Source organism: Euprymna scolopes, chromosome 37 (assembly GCF_053919585.1).
Source record: "Euprymna scolopes isolate OS-2025 chromosome 37, ASM5391958v1, whole genome shotgun sequence".
NCBI lineage: Eukaryota > Metazoa > Mollusca > Cephalopoda > Sepiida > Sepiolidae > Euprymna > Euprymna scolopes.
The window spans coordinates 85,980,412-86,003,780 of record NC_136518.1 but is presented as its reverse complement, the minus strand read 5'-3'; the positions used below and the strand labels follow the sequence as shown (position 1 = coordinate 86,003,780).

The following is a 23,369-nucleotide window of genomic DNA, read 5'->3' as shown; positions in this document are numbered from 1 at the left end:
CTCCATCCCTTTTTTATCAAAATGTATGGCAAGCCATACATTTTTAATAACTAACTAACTAAAAAAAAATAATTATGTCCGAAGTACATCTTTATTTTTTCACTTTCCGGACTCACCCCTTTTCCAAGAAATATCAGGCACCAGTACTCTTCTACTACACTATCAACCCTTCTGCTGCTTCTCGAAAGTCTCTCCTCGACATTAACTTGCTTCCAAATTAGACAAAGATACAGCTTTGCAGATATACATCTTGTCTAGGTGGTCGCATTGTTGGATATTTTCCACTGACTCTGCTCTTTATTTGGACCACTTGGCCAAACAAATGGAGACTCCATTTTCGATCACTTTTTCGAAATGGGGCCAGCATATCGCAATTACGACCAGAACGTCGGATGCTCCATGTTGGTGGTAGCTTTATCGCATGGGGACTCGAACCCCAGACCCTCAGATTAAAAGTCTGATGCTCTACCGACCCAACCATCCCACTCGCGTTCTCGACTTTCAGCATAGGCCTAAGTCCCAGTTTTTTTTCCTTTACTGTAATGCCCTGACGTCTTTCTCTGAGTGGTCCTATTACTGGAGCTTTGTTCTATTCTATCTACTACTTCGGGACTTCACAAAGCTCTTCTACTAACTTCCTTGGTTGGTCTAAGCCAAGATACGCCTTCACACTGATTCACTCGGAGCCTGTTTGAGTTCCTGGAACCCGACAAGATACGGAATCATCACTCCCTAACTAATGCGCCAAAGCTTACTTGCGCATCGATTTCTAACTAAGTAGCTTTCCCTTTGTGATTTTTCCGCATTCCCAGCAAGTCCCAAGATTCCAACCCAGATATCCCTCACACATTCCTCTAAAAAAATAAAAAAATAATAAGGCTCTATCTTGTCCCTTACGTAATCTGCATCTTTCCCTTTCTTCTATCTCCCCGTGATTAGGCTTGGTACCGACTGTCCAGTCGCTCCGTACCCTGAGGAATTATCGCGACCTCGCACGCCAGACTTTTGTTGGACAAGACTTATTGCCGTTGCTTGGGCCTACGTGGCATCTTCCAACTCACTGGAACCACTAGTATTGTTTTAACAGGGTACTCATTACTCTAAAGTAGTATTTCCCCTGCCAAATTTTCTAATTTGTGACAATACCGTGGCTTATAAAAAAAATAAAACAACAGAAAAAACTGCTTTCTACAGCCTAATCGCCTTGTAATTCTCATGAAAAAAATGCAACTACGCGCTAAACGTCCCTAAAATATAACTAAACCAACCAAATCTATTCCAAAATAATTTAATTTAATAATACTAATTAAATTCACCCAGCATGGTTTTTTTTTTTTTTTTTCTTTTTTTTTACACTTTAAAAAATTTTTCCATCCCAAGCCTTATCCTATTCATCATAAGCCTACTCTTATTACTAGTATTTTGTGGGAAACAAAAAACCTCTTAACATTCCATATGGTGGGTAGCCTTCTATTTTCCTAAGTACTTGCATACATATTTCATTCATCTTCTCTTGAGCGATTCGTCACATAATGGCCACGTCAGCCATTGCTCCCCCTCTGCCCCTTACGCCATGTCAGAGTGCATTTCATTTGCTCTCTGAAGTTGATTACAACTAGATCCGCTCACGCTGGACAGAATACATTCCGTTTACTGCTATGTCAGAAAAAACTTTTTTTTTTTCCAAAGTCGGTAAGCGCAACCTGCCTTGAAGACACATAGCTTCACGGAAAACATCGGATTTCACACATGAAGTACTCAAACTTGCTCCATGTTGATTCTACTCGAAATCAACAGAAATCACGATAAAAAAAATAAAATTCGAATCATTTCCCGAGAATAATGAAATTAATAACTACCCATGTAATTCAACACCTCTTCAAAATTCTAACATGCTTGCCACAGAAATTAAATTCCATTCACGCCCCACTTTTTTCTTTCATTTCTTCATATAGTTTATTTAACCCTATATTTATCCCTTTTTTTTTTTCCTTACTTATGTGGTCAAAACGTCACTCATGTCGAATAGAACATTTATTCTACTTTTCGAAAATTAAAATTAATACCGACTGAACCTTTGACTCTTCCGAAACTTTTTTTTTTTTTTTAATCATTTATTACACTGTTTAAATCTTATTTCTTTCTCTTTTTCCCTATTTTATTATTACTATTATGATTATTAATTAATTAATTAGCAACACGTTCTTTCTTTTATTAATCATTATTTCAATAGACCCCACAAGCAAAGATTTCACCTCACCATTCTGCGAAAAAAAATACATGTCAAAGAACAAGAAAATTCTGCCAATACCGTTTGACAACACATCAATTACATAAAAATAATAAATTAAAAAATACAAAAATATCCTATAAGCAATCACAAAGTCCCATCTCACTAACAACAAAATTCCAAATAACAAAACACAGATTCGTGGATACTCCTTTTGACCACATCATCAAAAAAAAAAAAATTCCTACGAAAAATTCGCACAATCAGCGAAAAAGAAAAAAAAATCATTTTACAGGACATGACCATTGTCTTTTCTACAACAGTACATATTGTTTTTCATTAAAAGTTACATTTAGTTCACAGTTTAAAAATGACACAAAATATTCATAACACAAATTTGTGATTGACATGTTTATCTTTTTGGTAAACTGAAAGACTCATTCTTTGTTTTTCCCTTCTAACTTTTACATTAAGTGATATTTTTCTTCGTTCATAACGAGCTAATTCCCAATACGATAAACATTTTTTTTTAACTATTTTCTATATATAAAGTTTTACATCTGTGTGTATGTCTTCCTTTTCTTTCTTCGTGAAAAGGTTGTACGTGTGTATTGCTTTTCTTTTTTTTTCTTTTTTTTTCTTAATTATTTTTCTAATTCGCCTAGTGTTTTAATGGACCCTACGTTGTGTGTGTGTGTTGATTTGTATTTTTTTTTCTACTGTTCTTTCTTTTTTTTCTTTTTCTTTTTTTTTTTTCAGACATTTTATTGTGTTTTTCTTGTCTTTTTTTTCGTCCTTTTTTTCCCCGTGGTAATCAAAGTTCTTTTTTTTCTTTTAAACCCACCCTTGCTAGGTGGTCTGGTCAGTTAAGGCACCAAATTGAATAGTTATATATTCAATCATCGAGGTTATTCTTGAGGGGTACCAAATTGAGCTTTCGTTACATTTGAATATGTTATATAGAGTTCTTCATTTAGGGGCACTTTTTACGTTTTCTATATAACATAAGAAAGATTCCGTGTGATTGTCTCTAATATAAATGGTTGTGTGTTTGATTATCATAAAGGGAATCGTGTGTGTGACATGTAATTTCTGAACCTACCTCTGCTTCTCGCTGTTGAACCATGTGGAAATTTCTCATCCTGGAGGGAGACTTGATACCTGTTTGACGAAGATTTATCACTCCAAGACGATGAAATGGTTTTATAGTTTTTTATTTCACTTTCCCCAGAGGTTCTGCAGAAGTGGAAGTGAAATCGCTTGTGTGGGCTCTTCTTCACACACGTCAGCGTTAGTCTCCCCCCTCCCCAGTCAGGAGGGGGAGACCACGGAAGAACGTCCGTCTTCTTCAAAGCTCAAATCAAATCTCACAGATCTAGCCAACCACGTCACACATACGTAATTTGGTCAGCTGACCTTTGGTTCTGGTAAACGTGTCTACCTCCACGTTTACTCACCTCTCTCTCTCTCTCTCTCTCTCTCTCTCTCTCCCTTCTCTATTCTCTTATAGAGACACAGAGAAAGAAAATAGAAAGAGTAAGAAAGCCAGAGAGGAGGGGGAGAGATGCTCGTTAACACGGGTTATGTGGCAAATTACAGCTCTGAACTAATTGTGGTTTCTGTTTTACAGGTTTTTGAACCGAGTCAGGTGTGAAATGGAGCCTGCTGAATGTCAAGCAGTGATCCGGTTTTTGTATTTGAAAGGACGCACACCACAGGAGACTTTTGATGAAATGAAAAAAACTTATGGTGATAATGCCCCATCATATGACCTTGTAAAATGCTGGTATCGTGAATTCACACATGGCCGTAAGTCTGTGGAAACAGCTCCCAGACCTGGTCGCCCCCGCCCCTTCTGCCATTGATGAGGCATCTGTCCGTCAAGTTGAGGTTGCCATTTTGGAAGATCGGCACATTACTATTCGCCAAATAGCCCAAGATGTCAAGATTAGTACAGGGTCTGTGGAAACTATCATTCATGACCATTTGCATATGCATAAGGTGTCTGCCAGATGGATTCCCAGGTTGCTCACACCATTCCAGAAGTGAGAACACGTCGAGTGCTCGAGGATGAATTTGGAGATGTGCCAAGAAGATGAGTCAAAGTTTTTCAAAAGACTGATTACACAGGATGAAACCTGGGTCCATCACTATGATCCAGAGACCAAAGCCCAGTCAATGCAGTGGAAGCACTTGGACTCACCACCTCCAAAGAAGTCAAGGGTGCAGCCCTCCGTTGGCAAGGTCAGGCTCACAGTCTTCTGGGACCAGGACAGAGTAGTGATGACAGATTTCCTGGCAAAGTGTACCACGATAACAGGAGCCTATTATGCTTCACTTTTGAGGAAATTAAGGGAAGCTATCAAAATCAAGAGGCGGGGCAAGATCAGCAAAGGTAACCTCCTCCTGCAGGAGAACGCTCCCATCCACAACTCGCATGTCGCCAGATCAGAAGCATGGGCGTGTGGTTATGAAATCCTCAGCCATCCTCCCTACTCTCCTGACCTTGCACCCTCTGACTTTCACCTCTTCCCAGCCATGAAGTTGTTTTTGAAAGGAAAGCGTTTCCCAGATGATACAGCCTTGATTTCTGAAGTCACGTCGTGGTTGGAGGACCAACTTGGGGTGTTCTACAAAAACGGTCTCCAGAGCTGCATCAAACGATGGGAGAAATGCATAACTCTGGGTGGTTTCTATGTAGAGAAAGACTAGTAACTGTGCCAAGTTTCGTTGCTCTACTACTATGGGAAGTGAGTCAGGAGCATTACTTATTGCACGCCCCTCGTATTACTAGTCTCTCACTCCTGGTGTTATATTGTAGGGTATCAGAAAGGCAAATATTGTGTGTATATATATATATATATATATATATATATATATTACACACACACATGTTGGTTGGTTGGCACTAAATCAATATATGATATGTTGCCTTATTCGAACAGCACCAGATTAAACATAACTCATATTGGGGGATGGCGTTTATATGACCAATGTATATATTTTACTATTTAAAATGTACATGTGTATATATTTCGTTTTGTGACCTACTTGGGTTTGTGATGTGTACATACTTGAGCAGTCTAAGTGTTGATATGCGTGCGTGTGTTAAACATGTATTTTCGACATGCCTTTTCAACTGCGTCATTGGCCCTCTGTCTTTTAGTCTACCTGAGAATTCCATCTGTTTTTGGAGAAGCTGGAACCTGTTTGGATGAATACGTTTCAAAAGATCCAAGACAATGATTTGTTTTATATAATTTTATTCACTTCCCAGGTGTCAATATGCAGAAGAATGGAAAGTGAGTATCTCTGGCTTCTGGGTTTCTCAATCTCCATTTTGAGACATGTTAGCTCCTCCACCTTACCCCAGCTTGGGGGGGGGGTCCGTTAACCTGTTAGCTCTGTTTAGCGTCCAAATTCCAACTCAAACAATATGACCAGCAAACCAGACACATCAACTTCCGATCTTGTTCAGAGCTTCCGGTGCAAACTTGACCAGTTCACCAAGTTTGACTTGTTTTGATATGCTTTGATAACCTTATCAAAACATATCTCCACATCTCGTTTACTTCTCCAGTTAGATAGATAGATAGCTATACAGCTAAACAGATCAATAGATAAACTTTCCATAGATAGATAGACAAATAATTTCTCTTCTACTCATCAACTATACAACACTGGATAGGGTTCAATAGGTCCCAAACTGTCAGCTAGGCTTCAACCTCTGTCCCATCAACAAAATATTGAATTCCTCTGCATGTTTTACAAGTATTTTAATTGTAGGTGCTCTGACGAACTACAAGTCCCCATACTACCTCGACGTAAATACTCCCGTCAAACAGCAAAATCCCACCTCTACACAGTAGAGTTTGCAAGCCTTCTACTCTAATAGTTTCTTACCTAAGGCTGCTAGACTTTAGAATTCCCTTCTGGATTCCTGTTTCCGTGAATGTACTGACAGTGTAATGTAAGCAGACATCTTGCTGCTCAACTCCCTACATAGTATCCCTTCAAATTATGTCCCCGATAGTAGCCCCCTACATCCAAGTGGCACTGTGCCTTATTTGGGGTGAAAATGCAATAGAAAAAAATGTTTGTACATCTCTTTTTATCTGATCCTGAAAGCACACGTCCGTTTTTATCGTATTGGGGGAATTAATGTATTCGTTCTTCAATACTAATACTTGTTCTTCCTTTGTAGATCACGTCATATGAAGAAGTATCTTCCTTGTTTTATATTCATATAAATGCGGGACTGCCTCAAGGGTCTATCCTTAGACCTCTATTATTCCTAATATTCATAAATTACCTCCCTGACAAAATTGTCTGTGAGATGGCTATATATGCTGATGACACCATGCTCTATAACAGACACGACAGGAAAACAAATAAACACATGGCAGAAACACTAGAGGATAACCTCAGATGTAGTGGAATAGGGACAAAAATGGATGGTCACACTCAATGCTGCCAAGACTAAACTTGTTTCCTTCAATAATTACAAGAAACCTTCTCTACCACCAATAGCAATGGCCAAAGACTCTTTATCTGAAAGTACATCTTTTAAACTCCTCGGCTTAACGTTCACAGGAAACATGAGTTGGAACAATTACATTGAGAGTATTGCCAGGACCGCTGCGAAAAAGGTAGGTTCTCTCTAACGTGCTAGAAAACTACTAACGCTCAAAAGTATCCTGTACCTCTATAAGGCCACCATTCGCCCATGTATGGAGTATTGTTGCCATATTAGGGCTGGTGCATCTGCTACCAGTCTCTCGCTCCTAGACAAGGTTCAAAAGAGAATCGCCAACCTGATAGGTCCTGAACTGTCATCTAGGCTTCAGCCTCTGTCCCATCGACGAAATGTTGCATCCTTCTGCCTGTTCTACAAGTACTTTAACGGTGAATGCTCTGACAAACTGCAAGCACTTGTACCCCCTCGATATAAATAGCCCGACAAACCTGACAAGCAGCTAAATCACACCCCTTCACAGTAGAGATCCCTAGATGAAAGGGAGCCTTCTACTCCAGTAGTTTCTTCCCCAGAACCGCTAGACTTTGGAATTCCCTTCCAGGTCCCTGCTTCCCCAACTGTATTGACATGCAGAAGTTCAAGTGTCACGTGAACAAACATCTTGCTGCCCAACTCCCTACATAGTACCCCTGTAGCTTATGTCCCTGATAGTAGCCCCCTACATCATAGTGGCAACATGCTTTGTTTGGGGTGAAAATGTAATGAAAAAAAAAAAAATCCCTTTTATATTAACAGAAACTTTATTTCAACAAGCACAAGACAATATTTAGATGCTGTAGTGTATAAACTGTTTATATTTGAATGTGGCACCAATCCTGTCATGTCAGTTACAAGCATCTAGGGACCACTTGTGAATTTTATAGTCCATAAAACTTCTTCCTTCGCAAGAAGAAAGTTCAACGCACCTAGGCTGTATCCCCCTCTCTCCAAATGACGTAGAGCAAATGATGTCACGCAATTTGTATGCTCTGGGTCTCGTTTGGTTGCTGGGACTGGGCTGTTTCTTCGATGAGGATCCTGGTGGAGGAGAGGATCTGGTCAGACAGGTTGTTGCTCTCCCCACGTTACTTTTGATCTCTTAACTTCACTGGAAAGTAGAGATCATTTCAAGCCAAAAGAAACTTACAAAACTCTGATCAATCATAAATTTCTGACTCAAAATGCAAATGCTCCGGGACTGGTGGCTTCTATTAGTAAAGTTAGGGTGATTGACCCTAAGTCTGGGAGCTTGTCTCTTCCCAGTGTGGATTAAGTGGCTTGGAACCGTTTCAGCGCCATTTCTGACATTTTTTTCAAGATATCTTTCTAATCCAAATGGGTCCATACAATATAACTTTTCTCCTATATAAAATTTGGATTGCAGAAATTCCCCTCTGGACCAAAATACTGTAGGTTTGCAACAACATATGCCACGTAGAAATTTATTATGTCCAAATTATTAGCCACTATCTTATGTAACTTTAAAACGACATTTTAGATACAGTTAGTCATTATAATAAAATCCTACATTTCATCTTAGGAACAACATCATCACAATCACACCACCTTTAGACAAAGTAGTTCCTATTTTTTCTCTCTAAATCTAAAGTCCTCCTACCACACCCAATCAAAACCAGGAATAAATATACACATTCTAACTATATTGTCCTGGTGGCACCCTTCGTAACTGGATCATACACTCATAGACATACAATTATCTTTCCATTTCCTGATTTGAAAATAATAATTTCTCCCTTCTAAAATTCTGATAACTCTCATTGGCTGGAAGCTGAAAAATCGATTATTCTGAATTACACACATTATTAGGAAAAAAAAACGCATCATGCCTTTACAAATATGGTGGCTCTCTTCACACGAAGCAATAGTTTTATGAATATTAAACCAAATACAAAAATATTAACCACTCATAATCATATATTTATGTACTTATACTCTCACAATTAACTACACACACATTATCACCACGCAACTACCCCCACCCTACAAAAAAAAAAAAAATCAATCCCTGAAACAAAAAACATAACATTTACAACATTGTTTTTTTCGCTTTCGAGTCTCCTTAACAAAACGGCAACAATGCTATGTTTTTGTTTGTTTTTTTCTTTTAGTTTGTTTTATAACAGGCCGTTTTCTTTTTTATACGTTTTTTTATTTATATGTTTATTTATATATTATTTATATTTTTTCTATACCTATGTACACATTAACATCACACAGATACCCCCCCCCTGAAAAAAAAATATCCTGAAACATAACATTAATATTTTCTTTAAAATGATTATGTCATTTCTTCGTTGGTTCATAGTATTTGCGCGTCAGGATCCTGACAGCGAATATCAAGGTTAAACTTGGAGCAAATATTTTGACAAACACTTCACTCACAGGATGGGGTGTATATTCTGAGAGCCGTTCTTAACATGGGGATGTTGCGAGTGACCATTCCGAAACCCGTTCTTAACATAAGGAGGTTGATGGTTGAGCAACAACAACAATAACCATACTTCATTTTTTTTACGAGGGGGGGACCAGTTTGATTTTAGACCAATTGTTTTTTTAAAAGACAAGTTTTTACCTTAGATCCACCTACATACTTTCCTTTAAAATGACGACTTTTATAGGTTTTCCACTACGCTGCTTAAGTAAATCTCATTTATATTTTTGACAGATGCAAGTAGTTTTCACGATATAAAGCCCTGTATTATGTACTTTAAAATCATTGGCCACCAGATTAATACGCATGGGTGAGAAACAAACCTAATTATATCTGACCAACACTGTCACCCCCAAATTTCTTTGTTGGTTCATAGTATTTGTGTGTGGGGATACTGACACCGATTATCAAGGTTCACTTGTGGCAAATATTTTGACAACCACCCCCACTGCCAAAATGGGATGTCTATTCCGAAAGCCGTTTTTAACATGAAGAGGTTGGGGGTGTCTATTCCAAAAGCCATTCTTAACATAAGGAAATTGGGGGTTGGGGCCGTTGGGCAACAAAAGCAACAACACCAACGGTGCTTTAATTTTTCTATAAGAAGGGGGGGGGCATAGGAATGTTGTTTTAAAGCATCGATAATGTAAACATGATTTTTGTCTCGCATTTTCATTAGTTTTGTATGCTGTAAAAACTATTTTTAAAATATTAGCAGTTTATTTGAAGTTTCTTCTTTTTAAAATGGTAAAAAAGTTAGGATGATATTAAATTATAATTACATCGTGTTATGTACGGGGGGGGGCAACTGTGGCGCGCGTTGGAGCTACCTATAGATCTTAAAGATTTTTTTTTTTACTAATTCTGAATAAGCACCGATTACCTCGTAAAATGCAGGAATTTATAAAAACAAATAAAAATTAAAACAATTCAACGATGGGTAAATAAATCAGTGCTTGTGTTTGTGCTTGCTTGTTTTGTTTTTTGTTTATTTTTCGGGTTTCCTTTCAGGAACTCGAATTTCATTGGTATTTTAGTGCTTTTACACTCTTAGGGCGAAATTCTGTGGTCGATAAATGGAGTTTTCAGGTAAAAAAAAAACAATGGCTTCTATTGATTTGTTTGTTTGTTTTTTATCAATTCTAATAAATTACAATGGTAACTTCCAAATTATGCAGTCAAAATTACCTGAATATTACTGAATTATTTAAAAAAAACAAAAAAAAAACAACTTTAATCGTGTTAGCAGATAAAAAAATTTCTGCCATCTTGTTTAAATAAAAACGGAAAATTACCTCCCTTTTCAACTCCCCTGTTGTCCTTGTACAGTTTAATTAAGGCATTAAAAAATGAAAATATCCAAAAAAAAAAAAAAAAAAAAAAGGTTATATTGTAAGTATCTGTTTTGAACTGAATATCTCCGAAAAAAAAATTTCATTTAATTTGATCGAGTTTTTATTTTACAGCAGAAAAACACGTTTTTATGAGACTTTCCAAAATGGCTGACTTCAACGCGCTCTCAGAGAGCGCGTTGAAGTCAGCCATTATGAAATTTGTTGAACACACCACGGGGAGATAACTCTAGTTAAAGCGCCGACATTCCCACCCCATCTTTAATACTAGCTTTTCTTCCTAAAAATCGAACCTTTTGCTCGGTATCATAACAAATTGTTTTTTTCGCTGTAAAATAAAAACTACTTGATGAAATTAAGTGAATTCCCCCCCCCCCCGATAACTTCGTTCCATACCGAATACGTACAATATAACCTTTTTTTCCATATTTTCATTTTTGAATGTCTTGATTAAACTGTACAAGTACCCTTCTGTGTCTTACGATCGTTTTCATCAAATTCTATTTTTTATTTATTTAATTAATAATTTTCTACCTTATCGATTTTCGTAATTATTTTATATAATCATCTTAAAAATACGAGGAATACGTAGATATTATTGTTTTCATGTGAAATTCAGTATTTCGATTTTCGAAATTTCGTCCTAATAGTGTAGAAGTGCCGATCATGGCGATTCAGAAGCATAGGCGACCCTCAGTACGACCGATGTGAAATGTCCCCATTAACAAACCGAACTTTTTGTTTTAGTTTAAAATAAATAAGAAAATTGACATGAAAAAAAATACGTGAAACTTTTGAAGACGTTTTTATTTTATTTTTTAAATATATTTTACAGATTTTAAATAAATAGGAAGTAAATTTTTGTAGTTTGGTAATCGGAACATTTTCACATCGAGGCTAGATTTTCACCTGACACCGGTACTGTCGCACTTAGGGTCGCCTATGCTTCTGAATCGCCGAATGATTCTATGGAATTACAATTTCGGGGGTTGTTTCAACTCATTACTGGATTTTGGGTGAACCAATGTAGCAGGCCATGGGGGATGATCTATATAAGCACCAAATACACAAATAAACAAAACAAAAAAAATAAAACAAAAGAAAAGAAAAACGATTACTTACGTAAAAAAGTTTCATTTCAAAACCAACTTATTTCACTGTCTGGGAATAATCAGCTGTTTTAAACATAAAAACAAATTAAAATGAGAAAAACTGGGAAATAATAAAATTCAAATTGAAAAAATGATCGTCTTTTCTTGTTCGGTAACAATCGTGTTTGAGAATAAATTATTCCTTTATTCTTATTTATATGAGAGGTCAAAGTCCAGTTTTGTTTTCCGAACAGGAAAAAAAAAGACTTTCTTTTTTTTTTTTTTTTAGTTGTTTTTAATTTTTTAGATTGTTTCGAATTGAGAAACTTTGAACTTGGGCATATCGATTGAAAATATCGATTAGGCTAATCGATTGATGATCAGGTGACAATTGTTAGTTTAAAGATATCATTCACTCATTCAGTAACGATTTTACGTAACAATTTGTATCTGAACGTTAAGGACTAAAAAATCTTGCGGTTAAATCCATAGTTCAATCTGGTAAGTTAGGGTTCTTATTTAGAACTAGCAGGGTGACACGACGTTGCCCGGGATTGAGTGATGATCAACGAATGTTTCACACTCCCATATTTTTATTGTCATCGAAATCGATGAAAAAGCCCATTTTTCAATCATATCGATTGATTGCCTGTTCTAGTCGGGAACTGATCGCGGTGCACTATAAGGAAGCTTTAAATACCTCTCTGCAGAGACTTAGCCCACAATATATTGTAGTCTACATTGCACTGTAGAGAACATACTGTTGAATTTATAAAATAATTTTTATATATAATGTCTTGAATTAAAGTTTAAAATACAAAAATCAAGCATCCTACTTCTCAAAAGCACTTATGGGGGCTTGGTCGACATTATTCACCGATGCCTAGTATCACAGTCGTGATGTGAGCATAGGTAAATAGTTTCCAACCTCTAACAAAAAATAAAAATAAAAAAGGTTGTCAGAAACAGCATTAAGAAACGATTTTAAAAGTTCAATATTTGACTTTTCTTTAACAACAGAAAGAACTCATGACTCATCTTATTAGTTGATATATTTTTATATGTGCGCGTGCTGATTCATCACACGAGTCAAGGTGATAATGAATAAATCGTTCAAAGTTTAAGTATGTAAAAATGTTCTGGAAAGGAATATTTTGGCATAAAATTAATGTTTGTAACTTCTTGTATGGTCGCTAGGACTCTATATATTGTGAGAAATTAATCTCACAAACTTAGTCCTCTCTGGCAGAGGCAAAAATAATTCCACAATTACAAAATCATATCTTTAAACTCAAATTTTATTGTTATATACTAAAGAAAGGTTATTGGTCCGGGTGCAGTCCTTGCAAAACGGTGGGTCAGTTTTGCCTCCCAAATTGAGAGCCAGTAGTTAACTCCTTTTGTTGGAGTGGTAGTGTGGTTTTCCTTCGAAAAGGTCCATGATAATTCATGATGTTCTCGACAAGAGTTCTGGTGCCTTTAATTAGGCATAAATCGAGCCCTTTTGGATTCTAATTGAATTGAGAAAAGTTCAAACATTTAGGTGATAGAAATATGAAAAAATTGTTGCGGCTCCATTCTCAACTAGGCATTCTTCTCGGAGCCGACTTTTGGTGAGTCTCTCTCTTGCCGGAGATTTTCATAGACTGAAAACAAAATGGATGTTTACAAAACAGGTGCCAAGTAATTATCTTAGCCCATACAAATTAACCAATGACAGGCTGCCTACTAGAATTGTGCGGAGGCAGCTTCAAACATGAAATGGCATTGTAACTAGAATTTCTCACAATATATCTTTAATGAAAAGCAGGAGAGAGAAATCTTTCTCTGACTGAGGCAAAATGTTTTTTTAAGATATAAAATATTTCTTCTTTGTCTTTTTAAAACGGTATTAAAATCCGTTATATTAGTTCAGTATTGTTAATCCAGTGTGATTCAGACGTTAATATGAAACAAAATGAAACAAGAAGAAGAAGTGTTAATTCTCACTTATCTGGTATTCTACGTGGATAATTTAGATGCATGACGCACGCGAAACAATGTTGGTTGTTTAACGTCGACCTCGACGGAGTCAGTAATTATGGCATGCTGGTTTTTATAGGTTTAAAACCGGCTCCAGCAGAGGCTGTCAGAAAAATATTTTAAAATTTGCTTTCTTCATAATCCGATTGGATAAAAAAAAAATAAACATCTTTATCACATGTGGTGCTTTCAGCTATGTCGGTGAAACAAGACAAGTTTTTAGTTTTGTGCACAGAAATTGTGTGGGTGTAGACAACAGCTGTACGTGCAACTGAAACATTCCTTGTACAGCTACTTTAAATATTTGTGGCGAGTCGATACACACGCGATGTTAGGCTGTGTAAGGTGTTCACTTTAGCCAAAATTGCTTCTGTTCCTTCTTTTATTGTATTATTTTGATTATCGATATTTATCGAAAACATTCTGATACAAAATTTATCTAAGAACACTGCCAGATACATAAAGTACCTTAAAATTACATAAAAATCGGCTCAGCTGTTTTCGAGTCCATAGGAAATGAACTCACACACAAAGTTCCTTTTATATGATAGCAGAGAGAGATTCGATTTAATAAAAAAAAAAAAAGTAGGTAAATTTTTACAAACTTTCCACCTTAACAATCATTTTTAAAATGACTTGTATAGGTTTTCGAGCATGCTGAAAACGAATATCGCATTTAAATTTGGCACAAACAAGTAGTTTTCCAGATAGTAAGCAATGTAATTTATTATGTTATCACTGGTGGCCATTTTGTACACGCAAGTGCGCACATTTTTACCATCTTTTTTTAATATAGACAAGTTTTTCTGATGTACATTACCCGTCACAAAATGAAAACATCATGGCAATGTCTAAGATCAGTGCTTGGAAAATTCAAGCTACAGGAAGTGGATATGGTTGATTATGGAACGGAATGGAGTCAAAACACGAAAAATGAAACCATATATTTATTTTTAAAAATTACTTTAGTTTGAAAACGTCTTATGTTATCACAAAACGAAATAATTACTTTTAAGAAAAAAAAAAAGAAAAAACACTTTTTGTATTATCAAATAATCAAACAAATATTTTATTAAAAAATTAATTTAGTTTTAACACTTGTTTTACGACAAAAACAATTATTTAATTATATAAATTATATATTAAAGTTTTATTTAATTATATAATATATATATATATATATATATATATATATATATATATATATATATATACATATATATATATAGGTTTAATTTTTTTATTACTGTATCTTTCTGTTAAGTTATATTACTGTTTCAGCTACCCGGCCGTTTATTTGGCCGTCTGTAGCTTCCTCAGACATAAAACCCATATTTGCTCTACAACAGTATTGAGCAATTTCTTCAGTTTTTACTAATTACCATTTCTACTATATATATATATATATATATATATATATATATATATATATATATATATATATATATATATATATATATATATATTAAATTGTAATTCAATGAATTTCAAAAAACTCTCATTGAAATGAAGTGGTTGAGTTTCATATCAAAGAATTTTTATTATTCTAAGCAAGACAAAGAATACTTTAGAAAATTAATCTCCTTAACCTATAGGGTTTCGATGTCTACCATTTCATCAGAGGAGAGAAAATATTAGCAAATACTTATAAAGGTATGCACCCTATTTGCTAAAGTCAGTGAGACATGGAAAGTCAAAGTCAAAATAATAAATTTATCAGAAGTCCTGTAGCAGGAGGATTTGCAGAGTTTTTTGAAATTCATTGAATTACAATTTAATTTATTTGCTCTATCTTGCATATCGAGCAATTCTTGTTTAGATAGGATAACTTATAGAATATTACTGCCAATAATATTTTGTAAACCTACAATCACACGTTTCCATAACAACTGATTGTTAAATAAAAACTATTCAGAAGAATATATATATATATATATATATATATATATATATATATATATATATATATATATATTATAAAGTCTCTTTAATATAATGAATTTTTTTCTTTACCTGCACTTGAAGTGTTGCATATTAATTGAAAATAAGAATTACGTATATAAATGGATACCTTTTGAAGGCTAAAAACAACACATTTTTTTTTAAATAAACAAACTTATATCAGATATATTTCGATCCTTATCAATGAAGAGTCTATTTTTTTTTTTTTTTTTTATCTGCATGGTGGAATTCTATGAGGGAGAGTATGTCATTCAGTGGGTTTTGATAACGGTTTAATTTTTAAAAATAAAAAATAAAAAGCAGTCATCAGCAGAGGTATCGCATTAGCCACGCAAATTGAAATAATGCATTTTTTTTTTCTTGACCTGCACTTGAAACATTGGATATTCATTGAAAATGAGAATTACATATATAAATGAATACGTTTGGAAGGCTAAAAAAAAAAATGCATTTTTTTTTTTTTAAATAAACAAACTGAAGACGCCTCAACATTTTCTAAAAATATTACGACTTTTATAAGTTTTTAGGCATGCTGAAAATGAATACCACAGGGAAAATTAGCGCAGACAAATAGTTTTCAAGATATAAATACCTGTATTATGCAATATAATGTCTAGTAGTTTGAATTGGCCACGATCTTTGTTGTTTTAATGAAATGGTTCAGTGTGTAAAAAATTCTGCAAAAATAAGTAGGCTCCGTTTGACCGCCCACGATTTTGTTTGGATATATCAGATTGTTACTGCCGAGGGTATTCTTGGCGCTAAATTTATCTTTTCAGCCTGCCAGTTTTTACGCAGGCAACAGATTGAAATGGACATACGAAAACTCACTCGAGGCTTGTAGCCTCAAAATTTCTTTGTCTCATTGAGACGCATTAATGCCCTAATGTGGGGCAAAATGTTATTATCATTTGTGAACACCAATGCCCTTATGTTGGGCGAAATATTATATTCATCACACACTGTTGTGCTCTTCAATTTGATTAACTTGAATCATTACTTATATAATGACTCTCCGAGACGAAATTAAGGTCTACATTTTGACCTAACGTTTGTTTGCCATTCGGACGGTTATTCATAGAGAACCTCATGATGACTATCAGACTCTCAGCATTCATCCTTGGAAGACATTGCTTAACTCATCGATCTGTTGCAACTATTCTTCGAACAGTGTGGACTACTGAATCCTGCACCCGCGAGGATAAAACATGAACCATTACCCTTTCGAGGATATGAAAGTTTTTTTAGATCCAGCTTGCTTGGTAAAATCCATGTTATGCGTTCTTTACATCCGTTTGGTAATAAGGTCAAAGTTACATATTGGGTAATCCGCATAGCTGTATAGATGTCCGAATCGGGCAAGTGCTTGTATAATTTTGACTTTGACTTTCCATGTCTCACTGACTTTAGCATCCTGCACCCGCGAGGATAAAACATGAACCATTACCCTTTCCAGGTGTTACCAGCCCTGTTCGGCAGATAGCTAAGGATGATACATTTTTTGCAATTGGCATCTTTTTACTTTAATAAAATTTACGTTGAAGTTTAAAGGTGAGCCTGTTGTGATTTCTGATTGTTTTCTTTCATTCTGCCGACGGCAAAACCAAGGTGAGAGGATATCTCACAAGTGAGCATGCACAGACGAACTGTGGAGTTAATTCTATGAAATGCAAACGTTTATTTAACGTCATTTCTAGCTAATCCCCCCCCCCAAAATACTTTCAAGAATTCAAATTCAAAAAAATTCGGTCAATGTGCACTGGTTGTCCAACCTGTTTATGCCGGAAGCCATTCTTAACATGAGGAGGTTAAAAATAAGAAAATGCCTTTCGGAATAAACACCCTCCCCAACCTCCCCATGTTAAAAACGACTTTTGGGATAAACACCCCAACCTCCTCATGTTAAGGACGACTTTTGGGATAAACACCCCAACCTCCCCATGTTAAGAATGGCTTTCAGAATTGGACTGAAAAAAAAATGAAGGTTTGCCGCTTTCACATGCCGTCTATTCAAACATGGCTGCCAATGATTTAAATTTGAAAATACAGGTTTTTATAACCTGAAAACTATTTGTCTGTGCTAATTTTCCCTGCGATATTCCTTTTAAGGATAGCTGAAAACCTATAAAGGTCGTCAATTTATCGAAAAATGTTGAGGCGTCTTCAGTTGATGTAATAGAGCACATTGACCAAAGTATGTTCTTGTAAACCGCTCGTGTAAACTTAATGACAGCATTATTAGCTCCTAAAATATGAAATGAAAAAAATGAACGAATCTCTTAGTAAAAGAGAGTTGTCTCCCTCAGAACAATGACAAATTGTAAAACAGCACTCAGATAGTGATAAACAAAACAGAAGAAAAACTTTTATATTGCCCCTATTTGTCCCGGAATGAAGATTTTATATTCCAAGAATCACATTTTTTTTTTTTACAAAAACAAATTTGCCGTTTTTTACCGATAAGTGACAGACGAGACCATGTTTAACTATAAGGGGAGGTAATCAGTGATTGTTTTGACAGGTTCTATGTACATTAAGGTTGTCTGCCCTTGTCCGATACTTTGTGAGATGCTTTTTTCACACTTATCGAAACAGTAAAATTTGATTTTCTTTAATAAAAAAAAAAACTACTTGATCAAATTACGTGATTTTTAAAATTTTTCATCATACACCATATAGGCATTTCTGATTTTCTTTAATTTGAAATGCTGCCATAAGTGCCAATCTGAATAAGCACCTTTATTTTTTTCTCAGTAAATTATTTGGTACTCATGCATCTATGTTACAGCGCTGAAATAATAACGTCATTATTTAGAAAGCCATTTTTAACATGGGGAAAAGAAGGGTGTTTTGTAACTAATTTGTACTTTCACCTAACAATTTAATAAGCAAAAATATCACAACAATTGGATTTAACTTGGAAATACTATTTTTTTTTATTTAAATAGCACGATAACATAAATGCACAAGCACTAAAGTAGATTTGGTCTCTAAGAAAGTTTTCCTTTGTTAATATTTATTGTGTAATTATGTACAATATGGATCATACTGAAATAATGTTATTATTTAGACACCTATTCTTAGCATGGGGGAGAGGGGGGCGTTTGTAACTATTTTTGATACTTGTTAAGATAGAGTCAACAAGTTGATTTTTTTAAATATATCATTTTAAACAAAAACAATATTAAGTCATGTTAATTGTCATGTCGGAAATAGGATACGTGTTTAGTTTAATTGAGACATTAAAAAAGTGAATAAGCCGCATGTGCGTGTCCCCTCTGGTGCTGCATGTGAGATGACGCCACAAAAAATAGTGAAGAAATGATGAATGAGAGAAGTGTGAAGGGCCAACGTTGCCTTCACATTTTTGCCAAGTTTCAGAAGAATCTGGATGGGGCAAAAGTTATGAGATAAAAAGTGTCATTTTTTGCAATTTTGGGGCATTTGTGATCCCTTTTGAGCTCCTGGGAATGCCGAATCCCAGTGAAAATGGACAAATGGTGCAGTTTCATGCCTTAAGACATGTATATTTGAATTCAGCACCATGTAAAAGCACTATATAGACATACATATCAAGTTTTTGAGTAATATGAAAAAAGAGCTCCAAAAAGGCATGTTTTTTTTTAGCCCTAAAAGTCCCAGAGGGATGCGAACAAGAATTTCGCCAGGGTCACCCATACTGAATTTATATTAAGAACAATGGCCTCCACAGTTCAGTCAAATTTTATGAAAATCTATTGGATGGATAAAACACTATGGGGCAAAAAGTGTCATTTTTCGCCATTTTGGGGCATTTTTGAACTCTTTTGAGCCCTTTGGGACGCCGAATCCGAGTGTAAATGGATACGGAGCAGTTTCAGGCCTTAACACACGTATATTTGAGTTGACCACCATGAAAACCCACTATATAGTTAGACATATCAAGTTTTGGTTGAGTAATATGAAAAAAGAACCACAGAAAGTGGCGTTTTTAGCACTAAAAGTCTCCAGGGACGCAAACTAGAATTTTGCCAAGGTCACTCATACTGGATTTATATTAAGGGCAACGGGCTCCACATTTTGGCCAAGTTTCCGAAAAATCTAATGGGTGGATCAAAAGTTATGGGGCAAAACGTGTCATTTTTTATCATTTTGGGACATTTTTTACCTCTTTTGAGTTCTTGGGGACGCAACGGGAATTTTTGCAAAAAATGTTTTTACTGTGCACATCTATTTAATGATTACAATTTATGGCAAAATTTCAGGAAAAACTAAGGGGTGGTTATCTGGAAATCGTCCACACGGACGCCACTGAAAACATAGGTTCCTCTCCGATAAATCGGGGGATCAAAATATTGAAAAAAAAAAATATTGTACGTACCCGTTATAGAATTAGGTTCTCATGAATAAAAATAAATAAATAAATTCGCTTAATTTGATCAAGTATTTTTTTTTTTTTTTTTTTTACAGAGGAAAATCAAATTTTAATGAAATCGATCGTATCCTGCCATCTTGCTTATTTCACGGACGGGGCGGGGCCCTTTAAACAAAAAAGGAATTAAAGAAGGACAAAATGGAAAAGGGATTAAAAAAGGAGATAAAACGCTGTAAAATAAGTGAAAAAACTAAAATATTTATCTAGGTATTTTTTTCTGTCCATGTTTCAAAATAATCTCGTCAAAATTTGGCAAACTTTAAACAGTAATTGGAGTTATCTCCCTTGCGTTCCCTCCTCCACCTGCGCGATATAGGCAAGATGGTGGGATACGATCGGTCTCATTAAAATTTGATTTTCCTCTGAAAAAAAAAAAAAAATACTTGATCAAATTAAGTGAATTTTGGTAAATATACAGATACGCTACAACAGAACACCAACCACTCTAATTTGTTTTTTAGGGGTAATAGAGGTCCCCGAAAACGAATCTGATAATCAAACCCGGGGCAAATTTACCGTTTGCACGGTATTAACCCCTGAACCCACCAACTACTTTCAGCCATTTTACAGCTTCCATTTATGCTACGCATGAGTGCACGGTAACATAAACGATGTTTGTTGAATGTGCTTTTACGTAGAAAACTGCCTTTTCACATGGCGTAGAATCTTTTGTGGAACATTTAAACTTATACGAAAAAGAAGAAAAGCACTCCCCGTTTTTTAATGTCGGAAAGATTTTTTTTTTAAGAACAGAGTTTAAAAATATTTTTTTTTTGTTCATTGGCGGCGGACAATTTAAAATTCAAAGAAAAAAATTGTCTAAAACAAAATTTTAAAAAATACATTACAGTACTTTTGGGGGGTATTTTTTTTTTCTTTTTGTCTTACGTAGTTTTTAATGGGGTTTACAAAAACATAAGCTCAAGCATTTTTATGTTTTTCGTTCTTTTTTTTTTTTTTTTGCGGGAGGGGAACTCAATTATAGAACTTGTGGGGCTTAACAGGTGCAGTTTAATTAACCGTTTTTCCGCGTCGACATTTACCGATTAGAATACATTTTAACATTTTTTTAATTTTACTGCTTTCTGTTTACATTGGGGGAGGAGGCGGGAGTGGTGTTGGGGCGAGCGCGCACCTCAACACCACCCCCGCCTTCTCCCCCAATGTAAACAGAAAAAGGTGCTTCTTCAGTTTAATTACCCGTTTTTCTGTAATTAATGCACCGACATTTACCGATTAGAACACCATTTAACATTTGTCGGAGATTTTACTGTTTACATTGGGGGAGGGGATAGGTATTGGGGCGCGTTCTATAATTGAATCACCCTCCTGCAAAAAAAAAAAAAAGGTGCTTCTTCAGTTTAATTACCCGTTTTTCTGTAATTAATGCACCGACATTTACCGATTAGAACACCATTTAACATTTGTCGGAGATTTTACTGTTTACATTGGGGGAGGGGATAGGTGTTGGGGCACGTTCTATAATTGAATCCCCCTCCTGCAAAAAAAAAGGAATGAAAAAAAACATAACAATGTTTGGTGCTCATGTGTTTGTAACCGCATTAAAAACTACATAAGACAAAAAAAAAAAAAAAAAAAAGTACTGTAATGTATTTTTTTTTTAATTTTGCTTTAGACAATTTTTTTCTTCGAATTTTAAATTGTCGGACAATGAAAAAAAAGTCTTTCCGACATTACCCCCTCTCCCACTTGGAGTGCTTTTCTTCTTTTTCGTATAAGTTTAAATGTTCCACAAAAGATTCGTACGCCATGTGAAAAGGCAGTTTGCTACGTGAAGGCACATTCCACAAATGTCGGTTATGTCACCGCGCGCTCGCGCGTAGCGTAAACGAAAGCTGTAAAATGGCGGAAAGTAGTTCGTGGGTTCAGGAGTTAATACCATGCAACGGCAAATTTGCCCCGGGTTTGATTATCAGATTCGTTTTCAGCGAGCTCCATTACCCCTAAATAAAACAAACTAGAGTGGTCAGTATTCTGTTGTAGCGTACCTGTATTTTTTATGAGAACTTAATTCCATAACGAGTATGTACGTACAATATAATTTTTTTTTTTTTCAATATTTTAATTTTTAATGTTTTGATTAAACTATACAAAAGTACACACACAAATATATATATATATATATATATATATATATATATATATATATATATATATATATGTATATGTATATATATGTGTATATATATGTATATATGTGTATATATATGTGTGTGTGTGTATATGTATGTATATATATGTTATATATATACATATGCATATATATGTATATATACATATGTATATATATAAATACATATGTATATATATGTATATATATGTATATGTATATATATGTATATATATACGTATATATATATATATATATATATATATTATATATATATATATACACACACACACAAACACACACACATACACACACACACATACACACACACACAGACAGCACGGTCCGTATTATTCTGCATAAGTACCAGGAATTGATCACACAATGTTTTCTGTGTTTTACTTTTCCCTAAACAGTTTTTGCATGAAATAGAAATAGTTTATGAATTACTAAAATAAAAAAAAATAATAAATTAAATTAATTTGAAAAGTTGAACCGGACTGAAATTTTAAAATCAAAACAAAAGTAAAACGCGAACTTAGATTTTTCTTTTCTTTTTTTTTAATATGATCTTACCGGGTCAGCAGCGTTGTTTTGCCCGCACATGCGTAGATGGTGCAGAGCCGTCCTCACCCCTTTCTACCGCGTTCGCGTTCGCGTTCGCGTTCTCTCTCTCTCTCTCTCTCTCTCTCTCTCTCTCTCTCTCTCTCTCTCTCTCTCTCCCTCTCTCTCTCTCTAGCCGATCTACGATGCCTGAAAGTCCCGGTATTTACCTCCCTTTCACTGCAGGAAAGACGAAAAAATACGAGATGACGTCAATAAGTGTCCATATTTTTTTGTACGGGTATTTAAAATTGTCGTAGATTCTTGAAAATTCAGTATGTTATTGCTGTACATATTATAAGATGACTGACCAGTTTTTATGATTTCAGGTTCAAATGAAAAGCTTCACCAGGAATTGGAACATATCCTACTAAAGACTGTCACAACTGGTGAATTTCAAAATTGCAATCTAGACGCGAGGGCACGTTAGAAGAACGATATGTAATAAATTCTATTTTAAACTTGGAAATGCCACAAAAACATATGGAATGCTTCAGACTGCTTTTAGACCATTTTACATGAATCGAGCATCAGTTTTTGAGTGGCATAAGAGATTCAGGGAAGGCAGGGAGTCTGTGAGAGATGATGAGAAGTGT

The 23,369-nt window shown here is 35.1% G+C and overlaps 1 protein-coding gene across 5 annotated transcripts in view; it reads right to left on the bottom strand.

Annotated features, from left to right (window-relative positions):
* LOC145261277 (alpha-N-acetylglucosaminidase-like) overlaps positions 1–22,843 on the bottom strand; it is a 120,721-nt gene extending 97,878 nt beyond the window's left edge. For 2 of the 5 annotated variants that reach the window (XM_080119755.1, XM_080119753.1), the window contains exon 1: positions 11,673–11,831. In XM_080119755.1, coding sequence (XP_079975881.1) covers positions 11,673–11,687 — 15 coding nt within the window. In that variant the 5' untranslated portion in view covers positions 11,688–11,831. Of the gene's footprint in view, positions 1–11,672; positions 11,832–22,746 lie in introns of those variants that run through there. The other 3 variants (XM_080119754.1, XM_080119756.1, XM_080119752.1) reach the window with 3 other exon arrangements.
* Between the last annotated feature and the right edge of the window lie 526 nt (positions 22,844–23,369).